This window comes from Maniola hyperantus, chromosome 22, assembly GCF_902806685.2.
Source record: "Maniola hyperantus chromosome 22, iAphHyp1.2, whole genome shotgun sequence".
Taxonomy (NCBI): Eukaryota; Metazoa; Arthropoda; class Insecta; order Lepidoptera; family Nymphalidae; genus Maniola; species Maniola hyperantus.
The window spans coordinates 8,629,411-8,652,210 of NC_048557.2; the positions used below are offsets into that span (position 1 = coordinate 8,629,411).

Genomic DNA, 22,800 nt, shown 5'->3' on the forward strand with positions numbered 1-22,800 from the left:
CCTAAGAAGTCGCGGGCATCAGCTAGTTTTAAGTAAAAATTAATAAGTGTTAATTAAGTTTTTTGGCAGTTACGTATGTACACGTAGCGATGCAGGTTGTAACTGCCAAAAATCTAGATTTCTTAATATATTAAAAAATAAATTATTCGCAGACTGAAGTGACTGATGTTAATGTCCAAAACCGATTTTATAAAATAAATCCAAAAACAATTTCAGCTCTTTAAGTATACCAGTCGGAGAGATATTTAAATAATTACATGTAACAAACCTACAGAACGGCTACTGTTGATAAATTATACACTTTTGTATGAATGATTGTGCAGATGTGAAATTTAAATGGATTTGTCCGGTAATTGTCAGTTTTGGACTCTCAGAGATGGAGTTACAGCAAAATTGCAAGGTATTTTGAAAAGTTTATTGAACATGACATTTTTAACTGTATATTTTTTTTTTGCTTTATTACGGTAGCTTTTCCCATGAGTGCGTTAGGACTTCACGTCTTTAATGGGAATATCGGTTAAAAAACTGGCCAAATGCAAGTCAGACTCGCGCACTTATTTATGCCTAAAAATAAATAAAAATATTTTTTTAGAATATACAAGTAAAGTCCTTTCATATGATACCCCACTTGGTATAATAATCGTACTTTTAAAAGTTGAAAATATCAATATTTGTTCATGAACACATTTTAATTTTTTTCTTGTGATGTAACCATAAATTCACGGTTTTCAGCTTTTCCCCCTCATGTCTCCTATAAGACCAACCTTCCTGCCAAATTTCATGATTCTATGTCAAAGGGAAGTACGCTATTGGTTTCTTGACAGACAGACAGACAGACAAAAAAGTGATCCTATAAGGGTTCCGTTTTTCCTTTTGAGCCACCTCAACCCCTTTTCGTGCCTCAACGGGTTTTGAGGCACGGAACCCTAAAAATGTATGGTACAATAATTTCATACAATCTCACTAAAATGCTAAAAAGTAAGGCAATCAATATGTAGAGAATAGAGATCCTTACCCATAAACACATTTTACAGGACAACAAACAAAATAGATTATTTTTCATACTAATATTATAAAATATGCAAAACTTCGATGTTTCATAGACTATGCTATAAAATCATACGTACTATTAAACCGAGGTTTATATAATATACTTATAAACCCACATACACCCATAAATTCATAAAAATATTGTAATATTTACACCCATGTTATATGACAGTACTTAATAATAATTATTTTGAAGCTTATTTGTTAAAATACACCATCTTATGTGTTAGTTAGGTACACGAATTTTATGTGAATTTTATGGAACGTGTAGGTGTGTGATATTAAAGTTTTAATAGCTTTTATAGTGGCCACAAAATCATTTTCTATCTACACCTAGAGGAATCTCTATGGCAGTCGTAAGGCCTATCCGCACATATCTATCAGTGCTGGCATTCCAGTACACTGCCAAAAAAAAAGTTTTTTTTATAATTAAGATGGCGAGCAAACGAGCATGCGGGTCACCTGATGTTAAGTGATTACCGCCGCTCATGAACATTTGTTGCAGTGTGATTGAAGGACAAACTAACAAAAAACAAACAATAACTTTGGCGTGTATAATAAGGGTAGTGATAATAGTTAGAGATTTCAATAATTTTACTTACGTAATTCCGTTTATAAATATTTGTTACCTGAAATAAACTTTATTTAGTTATTTAATTCTAATATTAACAGACATATTTTTGGCTTAATTTGAATCTGATCGTAAGCGGCTTATAAATAGTTTGCCAGTACTAGAATTTTAAAACTCTATATTTATGGGACACTCCCATAGTTATAAATAAGTACGGAATATCACCCGGGCAGGAGCCAGTTTATTTGTTAACCTACGTATAGCCTCGGAGTACACTGTAAGATATACAAAGAAGGAATCTAAATATATAAAAGGAAAAGGTGACTGACTGACTGACTGATCTATCAACGCACAGCTAAAACAAATGAATTGATCGGGCTGAAATTTGGCATGTAGATAGCTATTATGACGTAGGCATCCGCTAAGAAAGGATTTTTGAGAATTCAACCCCTAAGGGGGTGAAATAGGAGTTTGAAATTTGTGTAGTCCACGCGGACGAAGTCGCGAGCATAAGCTAGTATCGACTAAGACTAGACAGAATTTTAAAAAAATGTAATTTTTCGGCATACTTTTAAACTTTTTAAATGCTTTGAAAATATGCACTAAATATTCAAAAAATCTTACAATCGTCTCTCATTCTACACCATCACCTTGTCCTCCAGGTATGACATACAAAACCAACCCTTATTATGTCCCATTTAAAGGCCATGGATTCATAAGACATTTTGTGCCTGAGAAAGGACAATAGGACGGCTTCTGAGCTACGCATAGATTACGGGGTTGTCACCATTGATGGACGTACACTCGAAGTAATTAAAATATCCAGTTTGTGTTCCCTTTCTTATTGGATTTACATTTTTAAAAGACGCTGTCAAGCAAAGCTTATTGGTTTCCTATCCTACTACTAGTATAATTTAAGCCTCAATAGCTCAACGGGTAAAGGAGTGGACTGAAAACTGAACGGTCGACGCGACGGTTCAAACCCCACCCGTTGCACTATTGTCGTACCTACTCCTAGCACAAGCTTGATGCTTAGTTGGAGAGGAAAGGGGAATATAAAAAAAATTAAAAAAAATCCTCGGAGACTAGCTTTTCCAGCGACCCTTCTGTGTGGGTTAAGATTTTTACTTACGACTTACGTGTAAAATCTCAAGTTTGGTCAGTCAGATAGACAGACAGACAGACAGAGAACGAAGTGATCCTATAAGAGTTCCTTTTTTCGTTTTGAGGTACGGAACCCTAAAAACTGGTCAAGTGTATGTCAGACGTCAGAACACGCATAACGTAGGGCCATTCCTTAGCCATTCTAGTTGCTAAAATCTTTGTTTATCTATAATATTTTCTTAAACGGTATCCAAGTAGTTTTCTTTTCAAACACTGTTTAAGAAACTTAAATATTTTCGATTCGACTTGTCATGGTCAGAATGTACTCTGAAAAGTTAGTTCAAAAATGAAATGTACCTTTGAATAACGGTTATAGGTTTGTATAACTGTACCGAATGTCAACTTTACAGCTTTTATAATTTTTTTCAAAATGGATGTGATACACAGACAGACCAAACTACAACCACCTAGGTAAAACCTTCTTTTTACTACGGATACGGAACTCGAAAAAACAAAAACAGTCCATCGTTATACGCAACCAAGTGAGAAAATTATCTCTATTATTTTGATTGATCCGAATTGAGGTCCCATCAAAATAAGACCCAATTTTAGATAAAGGTAAAAAACCTTTGAGGAATGTCACTTAACAAAGGCCATGTCAGTTGTCAACAATTTATGATCGTGAAAGTAGCATTCCATTCCTCGTATCTTATCCCTCCATATACGGAGGGGACAATACAAAATGTATCATGTTAAAATAACCTTTATTGTGTATATTGCAAATACGAAAATTGTGTGAATCATTTTTATTTTTTTATGGGTATACACGAGGCATTTTTGAGTGATTGTCCGGATTGAGATTAACTCTTGTGATGATTTACATTTAGCTCTGTCACTCTGAAATGTTAGGTCAAATGGGTCAAAGGTCCGTTTACTCTGGATTTTTTGAATTAATTTCTATAATACAGTCATATATAAAAACCATAAGCTGTGATAGCCTAGTGGTTAGTACGTCCGCCTTATAATCGGAGGTCGGGGGTTCGATACCGGGCGCGCATCTCTAACTTTTCGGAGTTATGTGCGTTTTAATTAATTAAATATCACTTGCTTTAACGGTGAAGGAAAATATCGTGAGGAAACCTGCATACCTGAGAGTTCTCTATAATGTTCTCAAAGGTGTGTGAAGTCTACCAATCTGCACATGGCCAGCGTGGTAGACTATGGCCAAAATCCTTCTCACTCTGAGAGGAGACCATGATGATGATGATGATGGATAAAAATCCAGCGTTGGAAAAAAAATCTTGTTTAAAACGAAGTTATAAAAACACGTGTTGTTGATGTTTTTTATGTTCCTAATTAAAGCAATGCTAACCCTGCATAATATATTAATAGGAATCATTATATTTTATAGTAAAAAATACATATTATCTTATTTCCCGTAAAAAGTTGGTCACTTATGTTTTTTATTATGAATTATGAGAGGATTCGATAAAGTAAAATTTGTATTGATTTTCTCCTAAAAAAATGTAATATATTATTGTCACTTAATAACTTTTTTTGTACACACAATAAAGAATAATGAAAAGTGTACTGAAGGTTCGGTAGGTACACTTTTCATTATTTTTTATTGTAGTATATATACTTTATAGTTGTGTATGATAATCAAAAAATAATTTTAATTTCAATACATTTTTATGATTCTTTAGTCGGTGCCTGCCTAGTAAAGTTTAGCACTGAGCCCTGTGCAAGTTTTTTTTTCATTTTTCATGAAATCCGACGTTTGCACGTCCATAAAACTCCATATAATTGCCAAAGTTACTCCAACAAAAAAATCACGTTAGCTTTCTTTAATATCAATACTTCTGTTTTTGACGTGTGTATAGTAGTTTACAAGTTGCATAATATGTCCAAAATGTGTAACCTTACCTGCATTCGATTTTTTTTTTATGGCTATAGGTACCTATTTAGCTTAGGTGTATCCACCATTGTGCTAAGTTAATGGTTTTCTGTGGCCAAGGCACAGAGGGCCAAGGTAAGGGGAAGGCGTACTTTTCCCCCCTCGGAGGGACGGGGGAGGGGAGGAAGGACGGGGTTCGCGTCCTCGACCTGGCGCGGCCTCGGCGTGCGCGCATTGTTCCAGACCTTGTGGTACTCGTAATATTGTTAGGGTGACCACGATATCTGAGCTTTGAGTCCTAAGCTCTTGTTTCCTAGGATAGCGATACCGTCAAATAGCGGCTCAATGTCGTAACGCTGCGTATTTCCATCTAAGAAATAGCCGATGACAAGCGGAGAGACGGCCGTTGTGGACGGCGGCTCTAGTATTATCAGGGCGTTCGCTCGCCCGCACTAACACTATCCTGCAATCTGAGCACTTGTATTTTCTTTTGTGGCATGGAACTTTCTAAACTGCAGCAAGTTACTATTACCTACTCGCTTCATATTTGGAAGCATCGAACTTAAATCGGGATTTTGTCCCAAATATTTCAGTATACTTTCTCACCGTACACAGCTTCGTCGTTACCCGATATTGTTTTTACAGCGAGCGACGCGTGCGCGTGCGACGTCGAACGACCTCTAAGACGGACCTTGAAGCTCTCGGATTATGTGGTCCCATAACAATAGCCCTTCAATACAGCCTTCATAAAATGAGCCCATAACTAATACAATGATCCCTTTTATCGTCAAATACACTTTACGTTAATTTGAATTTCAGATTTGTTATTAGACTTTCGGCTAGCCCGACTACGTTTGCGTGGATTTAGGATTTTTAAAACCTGCAAGTAATTTTTACGAAGTAAAGTATCCTGACGAGACACAAGTATATGTCAAGACTCCAAAGCGCAAGCTATTATGCCAAAATTTAGAGAAAAAGTAGAACTTTATGGAATTGATACAGGATGATAGATATTACATAGTTTCGTATTAGAAAATCTTTTATTTTCCGACAGAAAAAGTAAAATATCTCTCACGTAAATCTGTCCCGTTTTAACTCAATCTTACTCGTAAGTCTGAGCAAAGTCAAAGAGCGCTCTATAGATCTCAGCCTTAGACTTAAAAGATGGAACTTATAATTTTATGTTTAGTTCGTTACAGCTTGTGATACTATACAACATACATTGTGTCACAGTAAAATATAATTTACATTAATTAACTCAAATATAGAAACAGAAAACTGTAACAGAATCAGATCCTAAAATCGACTTCCCAATTTCACATTCCCTGCGTACTTCTTCGAAATCTTAATTTATGCTTTCACCAGACGATAGAAAATAGTCGACTTGGATCTAATTTTAAAATATACATCCCATCTCCAAGTTATTCCCATTAGAGGCATGACTAAATTAATTATTGTAACATTTATAACAATTAGCTACACTTTCGAGTGGCCCTGCGCCCACGCCGCTTGATAAATGACATTGCCTATCACAGAATGCTTTATATCTGTACAAATATCTTATGAAATGGATATACACAAGTACGCTGGAAGAGGTGGGCCATACAATAAATATGTCGAAAATATATAAATAAATAAATAAAAGTTTATTCAGCTCACAAAACAAGAAAAGACAAAAAAAGCAAAACATACAAACCAAATGTTACAAATTAAAAAATTAAAACTAGGTAAAACTTAAAACTACGAGCTCGACAGTACTAAAAAGAAAAATGATGTCTTGTTTGAGCTGAAAAGGCTCCTGCCTCAGCATGATGCTGCAGTATTTGACTACTGCAGCGCTGATTTTCAGGCAGAGCCCTAGTGTCACGACCCGACAACGAAAGTGTTCTCTATAATATAAAAATCAACTAAAATAAAAATAAAAAACTTCAATATTAGTAGAGAGGGTATTACATATATATTATATACTTATACACATGTAAACTTATACACATACAAAGTGTAGGTACGACATGTTTTTGATGTAGGGAATGCCATTATTCTGTTTGTGCAGACTAATCATCTTCAATCAAGTTAAAAAAAATCAAGTTGCTTCAGAAATCGTCTAGCGTACTTGTATTGGTCTGGTCTAAGGTCTGGTCCTAAGTGTAAATTTTACACTTATTGAAAGGGGATTGAAATTTTTTCCAGCCCTTTTCACCCCTACTAAATAAAGCTGACCGAATTTACGGACGATTAAAGTTTACTCCAAAAGTTAATTCTGAACATGCTCTATTAAAAACCTACATGTTTCTACCCAGACACGCGACTATGTGCACACTTTACTACCATTATTATAAATGCGATAGTGTGTTTGTTTGTTTGTTGGTTTGTTGATCTGTTCGTTTGTTGTTCAATCACGTCGCAACAAATTGTAATAACATTTATTCAAGTTTTTAGAAATGGAGAAGGCAACCCACTGTAATACAGTGTTTACTAGTGCAGGGGTTGCCCATTCATACGTCTACTAGACTTATGTCTACTTAATTATTATTACTTGTTTTTTTATCTGTATTTTATATGTAATTTAATATGTAATAATAATAATTAATTTTATTTTATTTAATTTAATTTAATTTAATTTTAATTTAACGGAGCAACGGATCAACGTGATTTTTGCATGGGCATAATTAAAGACCCGGAGAGTGTCGTAAGCTAATTTTTATCCCGAAAAATCAAAGAATTCCCGCGGGATTTTTAAAAACCTAAATCCACGCGGACGAACTCGCAGGCATCAGCTTAGCAGCTAGTAAGTTATAAGTGTAACTGTAAAATGTAAAATACAATATTTTGCAAGTGTTATTTATTAGCAACACGATGGCAACAACACACGGGCCCTACTTGGCTGGCATTATTCATGCGAGTACGCCGTGCGTGTTTATAAAGAACATGCAACCATATTTATACACTGGACTGACTTGTGAACGCGACTTTGTCCGAGTTACGTGTAAGATTCTTGAATTCTGCAAACTTTAGCTAGTCGATTTTACAAAAGAACTAAGGGTAACGCGTTTTAATAAATTATTAATGGTTGGTACTGATTCTGAGCACAACTAAATTTTAGAGTATTCGTATCCTCTTCTTGCTTACTCGTAATGACAAGGACATACACAGTTTGACAGTTTTAAATTTAATTTAGAGCTGCCAAACCTCGTGACTTTAGCTGCCAGTCGCGAACCTATTGTTTAAATTTGTAGCGTGCTCTAAAATTTAGAGTCTTTAAATGTAAAATTCGTGTTCCGTCCTGTTTTAGCAATATTAAAAAGAAAAAGATGCAGATACTCTAAATTTAGTTTAGAGAAATCATGTCGTCATGTCGGGTTACAAACCTTATAAACTCTAATTTACTCTACTTTTCTACTTTGTTTTTGCATTTTAAGAGATATGTTATGTACACAGTTTTTTTTTTAATTTTTGGTTTGTCTACTCCTAATAATAAGTTGGTATATTCGCGTGTTCAAATTGAGTGTTTGATCAGTTCTAGTTAGGTATATTATATTTTCTTCTTATCTACCAATAATATCGCTAACTCGTACCATACCGTCACATAACATAGCGCAACCTACGGGTAAATGCCAGGCAAGAACCCAATAACTGTCTCTTCTACGTAGGTACAATATATGTCTGTGTCTATTGCATTTATACTCAACTTTGTTACTTTATTAAAAGTTCCTATTTACATACCAAACTGCTACACATACCCATCAGGGGACATAACCAAGGACCTGACCATAACAAAACCGGTCAAGTGCGATTCGGATACGCATACGAAGGATTCCGTACCATCGTACCAGAAATAACACTTTTTAATTTTTTTTTGCGATGTGCTACAAATATATAAGGTTTTCGGATTTTTACCTTTTTGTGCTGGCATTGCTACCTGCCCATGATTCTAATAATAGGTCAACGGAAAGTTTAAGTACCCTATAGGCTATAGGTTTTGATTCGTTTGACGGCCTTGACAGACATGACAGACAGACAGACAACGAAGTGATTCTATAAGGGTTCCTTTTTTTCTCTGAAAATATGAACCCTAAAACCGAATAAAAATCACATCGTTAATATAACCAGCTTAGCAATACAATGGTCTATTATGATATACCAAACAAAGGAGCCTGCTGGCTAGCACGCGAATTCCTAGAAACTGAGATTCCCAAGTCAGAAAGTTTTTTTTCCTCTTCTCACGAGGGAATTTCCGATTTTTTCCCCGCATTCCTGGGATATTTGTGGACGAAGGCACTAGGCAGGTAGAGAGGCCTTAGGCTACGGTTACATTAGCTATGCGAGGCGACTTGCGTGTTGCGACGTAGAAATTAGCTACAGATAGCTGGAACGCAAGGTATGGTTATTTTAGCGTTTAAACTATTGTGAGTGATTTCTATTATATATAATACTAGCTTATGCCCGCGACTTCGTCCGCGTGGACCACACAAATTTTAAACCCCCATTTTACACCCTTAGGTTTGATCTTTAACTATGAGATTTTAACACGAGCTTAATAAAATATGTCATACTGCTAATTGCAAAAATATTAACTACAAAACTTCTTTATAGACACTTCAAAACTGACAGAGTTTCATACAAACTTCAAACCCCTATTTTACCCCTTTAGGGGTTGAATTTTGAAAAATCCTTTCTTAGCGGACGCCTACGTCATGATAGCTATCTGCATGCCAAATTTCAGCCCGATCCGTCCAGTAGTTTGAGCTGTGCGTTGATAGATCAGTCAGTCAGTCAGTCAGTCAGTCAGTCAGTCACCTTTTCGTTTTATATATTTAGATCTGTCAACGGCTGTACTCACGTATTTAGTTGACGTTAGCTCGACTAGTTTCGAAGTTTCGAACCCATCCGGGGCCCTTTTTCAAGAGGGCCCCGGAGATTTTCTTTTCGTATACCATCAATTATATCCAATTTAAAACTTACGTACCTACATAGAAATCTAGGATTTAGTCAGAACTTTATCAAATTGTTGAATTTCTTGGATTTTTGTAATGTGATTATTTTAAAAATAAAATTAGTCATGATTGATTTATGCCTTTGTTATCTATACTAATATTATAAAGAGGTAATGTCGTTAAGTTTGTTTGTAGGGGGTAATCTCTGGAACGACTGAACCGATTTTAAAAATTCTTTCACCAGTAGAAAGCTACATTATTCCTGAGTGACATAGGCTATACAGGATCTTTAAAAACCTAAATACTAGCTGATCCCCGCGGCTTCGCCCGCGTGGATCAGCTAGTATTTGATAAAGGCAGTTTCCCTCTTTTATGGAAGTTAAGTTATCTATTCCACTGATTTAATTGAACTACTTTTTCGGAATTTATCATTATAGAGCGTCCGACTAAAGTATTTTTAATATCGTTTTCCGCTAATGGTTTCTATTAAATAATATTTGTTATATAGCTAGCTAAGTTCGTTGCTGCTACGTTTGTTTTGTTGGAGGGTTTGAAGGTTTTCAAGTCATTTAATTTCACTCCCCAGTCGCGTTACAAGACCGAAGACGCGTCCTTTCCTTATGTGACCTCGGCCTTACTATTACGCTTTATTAGACTAGCTGAATAGCATTCTCTGTCGTAAATGGAGACTTAAATGTTTATGTACCTTAGGTATATGGAATTTTAAATAGCGTAGACAATTTTACCACTCCTCAATGCGGCGATTTCATGATTATGACGACAGTCTTATGTTAGAGTCTCAGTTGAGTATATTTTTACAATATTAGCACTTGATAACTTTGAAAAGTTATGCGTGCCCGGTATCGAACCCTTCGAATAGAAAGCCCAAGTTTTACCCGCTAGGCTTTCACCGCTTTATTGCCAAAAGATTGCCATTATTTTTTATTTTTAGGGTTCCGTACCTCAAAAGGAAAAACGGAACCCTTCTAGGATCATTTTGTTGTCTGTCTGTCTGTCTGTCAAGAAACCTACAGGGTACTTCCCGTTGACCTAGAATCATAAAATTTGGCAGGTAGGTAGATCTTATAGCTGACATTTGGGGAACAATCTGAAAACCGTGAATTTAGGGTTAGATCACACAAATAAAATTAAATTGTGGTCATGAACTAATAATTAGTATTTTCAACTTTCGAAGTGAGTGACTATATCAAGTGGGGTATCATAATATGAAAGGTCTTCACCTGTACATTCTAAAACAGATTTTTATTTATTTTTATGCATCATAGTTTTTGAATTATCGTGCAAAATGTCGAAAAAATACGACTGTAGTACGGAACCCTCATTGCGCGAGCCTGACTCGCACTTGGCCGGTTTTTTAATTACTAACTGCTACCATTAATTTTAAGTTTGTTTGCACCTTAGGCACAGATGAATAAACTAGTTTTCTTTCTATTATAAAGTGATGGTGGCGCCAGCTTTCAAAGATATTTCGATTCAAACCCATCTTATGGCAAAAGAAGTTTCCGTCCATGTAATTTTTTAAAGTTTAAAATGCAATTATGTCTCCCGTAATGGCCGTTCGGTATTTGATAAACAATTTAAATGATAGCTTGATTAGTATAAAACATTTATGGAATTTGATATTGGATTTAAGATTATATTAATAATAGGTAATTTGTAAATATCGCTACCTACCATCTTTATAATATAGTAAGCCAAGCTAATGTGAGATTTGTATAACGTGTTTTACATACATATAATAAAATCCCGCAAACTATTTTGGACTTACCTTTGCACAAGTTTAAAAAATCTATTAAAAATATGCTCCTGAAAAAAGCATATTACACACTTGAAGATTATCTAAATGACAAAAGAGCGTGGATTTGACCTGCAGCTCGTTCCGGCAACGCACAAGACTGCAAATACTATTTTATACATGGCATAATCTTGTACCTATATCAAATATTTGAAAAGAGCAACCGCCGAGTTTCTTGCTGGTTCTTCTCGGTAGGAAAGGCATTCCGAACCAGTGGTACATGCATCCGACTATTCGCAAGTACTTGTAAAAGTTTATTCGAATAAAAAAGATTTTTATTTATTAATTTATTTATTGAAACCAGCTTACGTCGCGTCCGCCACTTCGTCCGTGTAGCCTACACAAATTTTAAACCCGTATTGCCCGTATTTTACCCCCTTTAAGGTTGAATATTTAAAAAGTCATTCTATTTTATTTTTATTTTATTTATTAAATTAACTTACGGCTATTTACACTAATACATTAAAAAAAACTTAATTCTGAAAAAATAACTTACTAAATGTAGTCGCCAATTATAAGTTAATACAACATTTACAAACATATGTGACAAAATAAAAATACATTCATCAATAAGATTACAAATAAGACTCAAGACTTCCAATATACAAAGATCTTTTTCCGAAACCTATACAAAGAGTCAGAATTAATGTCAATGACAGAGCTGTGGTGGTTAAGAGTTTTACACAATCTTGAGACAGGAGAATTGGCGCCAAGGACAGTTCTACGCAACGGGGGACAAAGTGGTGTAATGGGTTTACGTGGATAATGGGCAGGAACCTTAAATTTAAAGCTGCTCTATAGTTGAGGACAGTCGATCTTAGCATTAAAAAATTTATACAAGAATTGCAGATCTAAAAGTTCTCTACGTTTTTCTAACGAATACATTTGGAAATAAGACAATCTTTCTTTATATGCAAAATTTCTACTAGCTTTTCTTTCTTAGCGGATATCTACGTCGTCTATCTGCTTTGCCAAATTTCAGCCTGATCCGTCCAGTAGTTTGAGCTGTGCGTTGATAGATCAGTCAGTCAGTCAGTCAGTCACCTTTTCCTTTTATATATTTAAGATTATACCCGCGACTACGTCCGCGTGGATTTAGATTTTTAAAAATCTCGTGGGAACTCTTTAATTTTCCGTGATAAAAATTAGCTTATGTCCTTTCCCGAGATGTAAGCTAACTCAGTATTAAATTTCATCAAAATCGGTCAAACCTACCTTGAAAAACTAGCAGACAGACAGACCAAAAGACAGACAGACACACTTTCGCGTTTATAATATAAGTCATGGAAGTAAGGATTTTGCCTTTGAAAGGATTAATTACTTGTGTTTCTTGCCGGCTCTTCTCAGTACATTTTGCTTTCCGAACCAGTGTATAGAGTCATAAGAGCCTCAAGTACAAGTTTGAAGTTAGCCTATACGAAGTAAATAGTTTTGTTTATTTACTTACTATGTACAAGCAAATATGACTATAACTTATACCCTCTATCTTACTTTACGTATGAAGAGCATAAAATTTACATTGAAATGTTTTTTTTTATTAAAGTTGTATGCAGTACGTAGAAAATAACCGCAAATTGATCATAGCATAAGAAATTACGCCCCATTTTATAGGCAACATTCCAGTACAACCACGAATGTGCCATGGGCGGCATGACACTATTTTTTTTTGCTACACACATCAAGTTTGTATTCAATTACAAAGTCAATTACCATAGCTGTTGGTTGTACACAAAGTGTAAAATATTGGTATGGTAATACAAAAGTCATTAAAATAAACTGTCGTTTTTGAGATTCTCTCTGGCGTAATGCACTTGCCTGCAAGCAAAATGAAAAAGCTGTGTTGATCGATTTCGTTTTTCGTTTTTTTTTTTCCTTTTCCCAAGTTCTTCGTTCTGGTAGGTACTGTGGTGGTGTGCTTAGCGTTTAGGACACTCGGTCTATGAAGTATGAAACCATCCAAAGAAGTTAATGCGTAAATAATAATAAATAATCTTATACCGTAGGAAATTGTGTTCTATGTAGGTATACCGTTGTAAGTTATTATGATAGTAACTTACAATAGTATACGTCGGACACATGACATTTCTTTGTATCTAAATCTTAATGAGAATGTTTCAAGCGTGTATCTACCAATTAAGATCGCGCTCAGGTACGAGACTTAGTAAAAAAACCCATTAAAATAGTGAAAGTTATCTAAGCATTAAAATATTTAGAACTGTCGCCTCTGATCGTATCATACTCTGTGGCGCATTCTTTCTTCGTAACACCGGGAGCGTCCGTCGGCTTAATAATAATATGAAGTAAAAAACGACCACGTCAAAAGCGAACATTTCGTGCGCCCGCGCCTCAGCCGGCCTTCTGTCATATTTTTTTTATTTCGAAGTTTTTTACCTTTTTTACCATTGCCTCTCGGGGGATAATCGTGTGTAACGCTCTATCGACATACAAAACTTAGATTTACACTTAGATTAAGAATTGGTCCGACCGTAACGGAGACCAATCCTTAATCTAAGGATTTTCACTTGTAAAGTGTAAACCATAAAGCTTCATGTGAAAATTGGATCCTGCTAGGGTATACGTGCCTATCATTCATGAATTCTTATAATTCAAATTTTATCTGCCTATTGGTAATTATAATTGACTAGCGCCTTCGTCTACGTGAATGTAGGTTTTTAAAATCCCGTGGGATTTTTTTGGAGTTTTCTGGAATTAAACCTTATGTTCTCCTGCTCCTAACGTCCTGGGCTTTAACTTACATAAATATCTATGCAAAAAATCACGTCGACACGACGCTCCGTTACGGCGTGATTGATTGAATTTCCAAAATATTTTTTATAAATATTTTTATGTTAGTAGGTATTTTAGTATTTCTTATTTCGGCTAAAGTAGATAGTAATAAAAAATAGTCAAGTACAACAATTCAATAATAATAATTATGGGTACAACAATTTAATTTGAAAATTCTTGTTACGTTAAAAAGGTCGGAGTCCGATTAAGAAACAGGATATCTTTTGTTCTTCATATCAATGGTAACACTAGAATGCATTCGAGAGTATATTAATATGAATATTATTCCCGCATTCCCTTTTGTTGAAGTGATAGATGATAACATGTAGCAAATTGAATACACGTTTTTTAATACAGTATTTTTTATTTATTTTTTCATACACTAGTTTGTTTGATTTTTTTATTTACATATAAAAAATATTTGTATTGGAAGCTCTTGACTGACTCCTTTCATTTTTAGGTAGCTATAACCTACACTATCTTTACTAGTACGTATTATAAATGCGAAACAGTGTATGTTTATCTGCTATAGCTTTTCTTTCGCTCCAATTTTGACGAAATTTGGGTACAGGGATAGCTTTTATTCCGAGGGCGCCCGCCCCGCCTATACATAGGCTAGTTTTTGTCCCGGTAAATCAAAGAGTTAACACGGATATAGGCAACAATAGGTTTATCCCGCAACATGGACCTGCAAGAATATTAAAAAATCTAAATCCACGCGGATGAAGTTTTTACTGGCTTTCGTTGGGTTCCGTACCCGAAGGGTGCCAACAGGACCCTATTATTAAGCCTCCTCTGTCCGTCCGTTCGTGCGTCTTGTCTGTCAGCAAGCTGTATCTCGTGAACCTTAATAGGTAGAGAGTTGAAATTTTCACAAAATGTGTTTCTATTGCCGCTATAACAACAACTAATAAAAATTCAAAATGGCCTCCATGAAAAAAAGTGTTATTTCTTATACGACGGTACTGAGAGTCCTTCGATTCAAACTCGCACCTAACCGATTCATTTAATTTCATCAAAATTGGTTCAGACTCTTACGAAGAAAAACATGAATTCCGATTATCGTAGCGTCGATATATATTTTTTGCTTTACTTAGGAAGCAGTTGTTATTTTCGCCGAGTATTGATATCACCAGGTGGCGTAACCGTTAGTACGGCAGACTGGTCTCACAGGTCGCGGGTTCGATCCCCGGCCCGCATGGTTCCACAGACGGTGCGCTTTTATAGTCACAGTCTTCTAAGAACATGCGATAGTAATAGATGCGGTCTAGGAATTCAGATAATTTCTACTAAATAGAAATTATCTACCTGGAATGCAAATGACATTTTTTAAATTTTTTTTCAAGGTCTATCTTTTTACTCTTTTGTTTTTATGTTTTGTTCAAAAATGTATATCGTAAACACTGGGAATGCAAATATGACATTTTTTTCAAAATTAACCTTCTCCGTCTAACTTTTCACAAATCTTTTTTAATATTTTGTACAAAAATATTCGTAAAACGGTAAACGTAAATTTTGTGATGTAAGTTGTTTTTGATTGAATTAAATTTAAAAGGATTTATCAATTTTTAATTCACAATACATACCTACTTAGTTTTTGTTAACTATATTGTGAAGATAGAGAACTAGTGTTTTGAAAAAAGTTATATTATTATAAAATGTGTAGGGTTAATTTTAATTTTATTAAATACTAGCTTATGCTTGGGACTTCGTCCGCGTGGGCTACACAAATTTGAAACCCCTGTTTCTCCTCCTTAGGGAATTTTCAAAAATCTTTTCTTAGCGGATGCCTACGTCATAATATGCCTACATGCCAAATTTCAGCCCGATCCGTCCAGTCGCTTGAGCTGGGCGTTGATAGATCAGTCAGTCAGGCTAGTCTAGTGACTGACTAGTCAGCTTTTCCTTTTATATAATTATTTAGATAAATTTATTATTAGATAAGAGAAACATATTATTTGACTTAGTTTTACATCATGGTTTTGCAACAATTTTTTTAATTTTAATGGAGTGGTTAATGTTTTATTTTTTGACTTTGACTAGTTCTTTTTAGGGTTCCGTACCTCAAAAGGAAAAACGGAACGCTTATAGGATCACTTTGTTGTCTGTCTGTCTGTCTGTCAAGAAACCTACAGGGTACTTCCCGTTGACCAAGAATCATGAAATTTGGCAGTAAGGTAGGTCTTATAGCTGTCATTTGGGGAAAAATCTGAAAACCGTGAATTTTTGGTTACATCACTGAAAAAAAAAAATTGTGGTCATGAACTAATAATTAGTGTTTTCAATTTTCGAAGTGAGATAACTATATCAAGTGGGATATCATATGAAAGGTCTTACATTCTAAAACAGATTTTTATTTATTTTTATGTATCATAGTTTTTGAATTATCGTGCAAAATGTCGAAAAAATAGACTGTAGTACGGAAGCCTCGTTGCGCGAGCCTGACTCGCACTTGGCCGGTTTTTACTCATAAAAACACCGTGTAGATATAAAATTTGGATATAAACTCAGACCTTAGCCGCGAGCGCGAGGCATCCGAGGAATTTTAATCGTATCCAACGTCTGCCCGGTGTCCGCCTTCGGTTCGCCTTAAAAAATGCGCCTGCGTCGGTCCATTTTTAACCCCTCCCAAAAATGAAGGGAATTTATTAAGGTTTGGATTTATGAAAAAAGGCTACTGATATTTGGATAGAAAAGTCAATTTTGATCTACATATTGTGTATTTTCTTAAATAACTTTAAATAAAACCGGACAAGTGCGAGTCGGACTCGCACACGAAGGGTTCCGTACCATCGGACAATAATATACCTATACGTACCTACCTAACATTTTTATGTAGAACACTGCAAGTTAACGTGATTTAGTAAATTACAATATTTTTTTCGTGAACACATTTTTTTTTTGGTGATGTAACTACAATTTTTTTCCTTTACTTGTGCTATAAGACCTACCTACCTGCCGTATTTCATGATTCTAGGTCAACGGGAAGTACCCACCCCATAGGCTTTCGTGACAGACACGTCAGCCAACAAACGTATCCTATACCTATAAGGATTCGTTCTTTTCCTTTTGAGGTACGGAACCCTAAAATACCTATATTTGTGATCTTCACAATAAGACCTTTCAAATTTTGATTTGTTACATGGGTAGGTATAGTTTGCAAAACTTTATACCTAGAGTATTTTATAATTTATGCATAAAAATAGCCCCATTTTCAAAATTCATTTATTTACGTTATAAATATGTATTGTCCGTGTTTGTGTCACATAAATACATAATACCTGTACCTTTCAATGTAATCAGTCCAGTAGATTCGAATCAAATTGGGTGTGATAGACAGACAGACATACACTATCCTATAAGATTTCTGTGTTTCCTTCGGACGCACGGAACCCTAAAAACACCGAACCGAGATAGCGTCCGCTCCTGCTAGTTTGTTAAAAAAATTGTAGGTGTAATTACATCACACAATTGATTAAAGAATAAAACATTACAACCATTATAAGAAAAACTACGGCCGTATCCAGTAGATAGACAAAGAGGGAAAAAAAACTAAAATTAGTTCCGTGGGACCACAAGTGCAAGGGGGACAGTGGTATAGAAGAATCTTCTGATGCCAGAATGGGAAGGAAGATACAGTGAGTCGAAATGTAACCGGTCCAAGGGAGGCAGATGCGTTTTAAAACCCCCACGGCATTACAGATTCCAACAATAAGAAAATTATACGAAAAAAAAAGTATTTCGAAGATGCTTCTGTATATAACTTCCATAGGTACCAAAGGTATGTAGGTACCTATAGATATTTATCTGTATGGTATGTAGGCATAAGTCCGGCAAATTGCTATTGCGCTGGAACCATGTCTCATTAACATCGAAATGACGTCATTGTGACGTCAGCCGAAATAAAAATATACCATCAGCTCGAAACTTCAGTCTACTGCTGACGTCACTAAAATGGCGGCCATGCGCATTAGCAATTTGCGCGTCTTATCTGTAGAAACCATTTGTTATATCAACTAGATGATGCCGATTTCGTCCGCGTGGTTTTAGGTATTTAATACATACATACACACAGGTCCAACACATAACCCTGCTTTGGGCTTCGCTGTAGTCGGGTAAATAGACTATAGATCTCGACCGTAAGAAACTCCTCCGAATGCCCCTGAACTCTAGATTTCCAATGTTGGCCCCGATATCATCATGATCAACCCATTACCGGCCCACTACTGAGCCGGGTCTCCTCTCAGAGTGAAAAGAATTTAGGCCATAGTCTACCACGCTGGCCCAATGCGGATTGGCAGACTTCACACACTTTTGAGAACATGGAGAGTTTCAGGCATGTAGGATTCCTTGCGATGTTTTCCTTTCCTTCACCGTTAAAGTAAGTGATATTTAATTGCTTTTAAAAACGCACATAACTCAGAAAAGTTAGTGGTGCGTGCCCGGGATCGAATCTCCGACCTCTGAAAAGAAGGCGGACGTCTTAACTAGGCTATCACCACTATGTCCCTGATATACAGGAAACAAAAGCTTCATTGCTATTTCAGCTTATCCGCTAACACTGTCAAATCTGTAAGGTGCAACATACAGCATGCGATATGCACTGCCTGCCCTCTCACTGCTAAATATATGCAGGAAAAATTTGGCATGCAGATAACTATTATATGACGTACATCTGCTAAGAAAGGATTTTTGAAAATTAAACCTCTGTACCCGTAGTGCAAGATTTTACGTCTCACCAAACGAAACCAAATTCGAGAGTCGAAATACTTCCGCGTTACAGTAAACTGGATCTTAAGTGCCTTGTTTTAAAGCTCAAGTTTGTCTACACTTCTACAGCCAGCGTTCCTAAATAAAGGTTCACGAAAATAGAAAAGTATTCTTTGATATCTTTAAAGCGTAGCCGATCTATATACTTGTGAGAATGTAAAAAATAAACACGCTCGCAAATGTCCGGCTTTACAATTATACAAAAAATGCCAACAATTCTGATATTTCTGTGATGCAGGCTTCGCCGTGACTCGCACATAACTTGACTTGGACTAGTCGCTAGAGCCAAGCGAGCGGAACGACATTTTGTTATTCTTTTAGTCTTATTAGGGTTACGTACCTCAAAAGAATAAGCTGTGATAGCCTAGTGGTTAGGACGTCCGCCTTCTAATCGGAGGCCGGGGGTTCGATCTCGGGCCCTCTAACTTTTCGGAGTTATGTGCGTTTTAATTAATTAGATATCACTTGCATGAAGGAAAACATTGTGAGGAAACCTGCATGCCTGAGAGTTCTCCATAATGTTCTCAAAGGTGTGTGAAGTGTACCAATCCGCACATGGCCAGCGTGGCAGACTATGGCCAAAACCCTTCTCACTCTGAGAGGAGACCCGTTCTCTGTAGTGAGCCGGTGATGGGTTGATTATGATGATGACCTCAAAAGAAAAGAAGGAACTCTTATAGAATCACTTAGGGTATTTTCCGTTAACCTAGAATCATGTTTGGCGGTAGGTCTTATAGCATAAATAAAGGAAAAAATCCGAAAATCGTAAATTTATGGTTATATCACAAAAAAAATTCAAACGTGTTCACGAACAAATGTACAGTTTACTAAATCACATAAAGATGGCTCTGTTCGTCATTAACTTGCAGTGTTGCACATAAAAGTGTTATATCTTGCACGATGGTACGGAACCCTTCGTGTGCGAGTCCGACACGCACTTGGCCGGTTTTTAATTTATAGTAGAGGTATTGCGCAAGTGTATGGAATATTTTGAGAATTAAAACCGTTCGGTTAGTCATTGCGAAGACAGAGCTGGACCAGGACGAGATTGCAAATGCGTGTAAAGGAATTCCGGAACAAAAATGCTCGCGTCTACCTGCAGTCGCGCCCGCCAGATGCGCGCGCGTCCATGTAAATGGTTTACGTGGAAAATCTGAGAAAATCACCCTCTAACTACGCTCAACCGCCGCCTCACCGCGTCGCCGCATGTGATGTTGTCAGCCTTTTTGCATTCCAACCCGCTGTGGTGTCCGGAGCAGCGCGATTACTGCAGTTGTTCAGGGACCGGCAATTAGGTATTCGAAATACAAAAACTGTGGAGCGCTCGGATGAAAATTTAATATCAGGGTAGAGATTTAAATTGTGCAGGAATCTGTGATGTGTTGAATGATTCGCGTGCGGACACGGGACGCGGCCAGGGGGACCGTTACGGCGTCGGGCCGGCCGGGTCTCGGGCCTCGGCGGGCTCGCGTTTCGTCGAACTTATTACGACAGATGGCCGCGGTCCGGGAGGCGGGAGCGGACCCCGGCCCTTCGGAGAGATCGACCTCCGAAATGCGCCCGAGATTGCATTCTTTCGGCGGCGCGGGCGCATTCCACTGCGCGCCATCCGAGCGTCCGCGCCAGTCGACGCGCGCCCTTTTGGGGGTTAAGATGTGTCCGTTGCGGCGGGCGCTCACGATGTGGTCCCAGCCGCCGCCTCCCGAGCCGGAGCCGGCCTTCCGCGTCCGCGCCGCTTCCGTAGACGCGCCCACCTGGTGTAGAGGGTGCGAGGGCTCCCGCCGCGTGGCGAAGATGGTCCGCGAGCCGCCCGAGTACGGCGTCCGCGTCGACCCGACCTCCGCCCGCCCTCCGGGGCTCCGCGTCCGCGACGAACCCCAGTATCAGAACTTGGAGGAGCTCCGAAAGCGCCCCGAGTACGCTAACTTGGACGAGATTAGCCGCGAGTTCGGTTACCGCCTCTGTCCCGAAGGCCAGAACCTCGAGGACGAAGCTATCTATGAAAACATTTTGTCAGTGCGCCAGATTCGTTCCGCGGAAGTGCGTCTAGTGCCGGTGTCCGAGGTGCCGTACTACGAGGGTCAAGGTTACGTGGCGACCCAAGTTCTGAGCAGAAATGGAACATTCCCACAGTGTCCACCTCACACTTGGAGTAGGCTGCAGCACGCCGGCAGGATGACTGGATCCTTGAGGCTGTTCACCGTAAATATGCTACTATTTTTTTTTTAAATAGGGACCCGCCTCGGTTTAATTTCTATGTAGATAATGTGCTTATTTTGTTATATTTCAAAATATAGTCAGTATTTTCAATGAAAGCTCTCAGTCTGCATGATTTCTTTCGATATCTTGTACAAAATATATCGTCATTTTCAACAAATGAACACAAAACAATATTAAACTATACGGAAAAAACCTTCCTCTTAAATAACTCTATCTATTGATGAAAACCGTATTAATCCGTTGCATAGTTTAAAACAGACAGCGGAAATATACTTTGTTTTATACTATGTATAATCTACCAGAATATATTTGGCCAAAACTCTAAAATAAAACTCAGAAAATATCCCAAAGAAATGCTCTCATCTTTTCCTGCACGCTGTACAAAATTTTGATTTCTTTGCGCAAAACCGGATATGTGTACGAACGAGTGATGAGGTTGCTTTTTATACGCATTCCAAGCAAAAAGCTGTTGCTCAGTATAATACCGTATTTATGTCCGCCGCAAAAAATAACCGTCGGAATTTTGCTCTAATGATTCGCTAATTTTGGTAGTGACTCGAGAATTTCGTATGTACGCGTGAGTTAATGTGGCCTGTTGTATTTAAAACAAAATAAAAATTTGCCTAAGTTTTAGTTTACCTGTAAGAACACACAAAAATTTGTGTCATTAACTGGAACTCTCTAAAGTCTAAACGGTAACATCTTAGATATATACGGACCAAAATTATATATTATTAATATTTTGTTGCCCCGGGAAATAATTTCTGTCTATAGCAAACATCAAAATCGTGCATGAGCCGTGAAAATATAGCAGACAAACACTCTTTCATAATTATAATATTAGTATGGATACCGACTCATTGTTAGAATAATTTATCGTCTTGGCGGAGGCACTGCCGTGCCCCCTGATACTGAAAAATTAATCTAAGATTTCTGACAAGTATTTTATTCTAACGTGTTTAATTCCGCATTTTGAGTTAATGTTGCAATTAAATAATAGTTAGGTAGCTACCGAAAAGTGCCGGCAGATTTAAAATTTTAAACCAACATTAAAAGTGTTTTTGAATGACTTTACAATAAATTATAATCACGAGTTTACTCAAATCTATTTGCATTCATAACTAGATTTTAAGTTGAACTAAAACCTGTTCTTATTACATTTTGAAATTCTAACTAAATGTAAGTAAAACTGATGTTAATTGTAAATTAAAACTGATTTGTTGAATAATGGTTAAACCAACTAGCTTATTCCCGCGACTTCGTCCACATTGACTACATGAATTCCAACCCCTTATTTTACCCCCTCAGGGTTACAATTTTCAAAAATGATTTCTTAGCGGATGTCTACGTCATAATAACTATCTGTATGCTAAGTTTCAGCCCAGTCGTTTGAGCTGTGCGTTTAGGGTTGGCAGGTCGCCAAACCTAATAGCCGGACAGACCAGCTAGTTTGGCCGGACATTTGGGTAGAAAGGCCGGACACACCCTACATTATTGAGGATTTTGTGTCTTAGTATTAATAGGTACGACAAAAAAATTGTATGTAAAATGAAGCTTTTTTTATTATTGTCATAAATCTTGTTGTCAGCCGGCACTGCCGCCTGCGGGAGCGACCGACAGTCGACTCGCCTGCGCTCAGCCACGCTCGTTT

General features: G+C 37.0%; 1 protein-coding gene across 4 annotated transcripts in view; it reads left to right on the forward strand.

Moving 5' to 3' along the window:
- The window catches only part of kibra (WW and C2 domain containing protein kibra), a 113,860-nt gene that overhangs the window by 67,192 nt on the left and 23,868 nt on the right, over positions 1-22,800 (forward strand). For 3 of the 4 annotated variants that reach the window (XR_011238048.1, XM_069506170.1, XM_069506171.1), the window contains exon 1: positions 20,455-21,131. The exons of the other annotated variant lie outside the window; for it this stretch is intronic. Coding sequence is in view for 2 of the 3 variants with exons in the window: in XM_069506170.1 (XP_069362271.1) it covers positions 20,484-21,131 (648 nt within the window). In the remaining variant the exon portion in view is untranslated. Of the gene's footprint in view, positions 1-20,454; positions 21,132-22,800 lie in introns of those variants that run through there. 4 annotated transcript variants of the gene reach the window in all.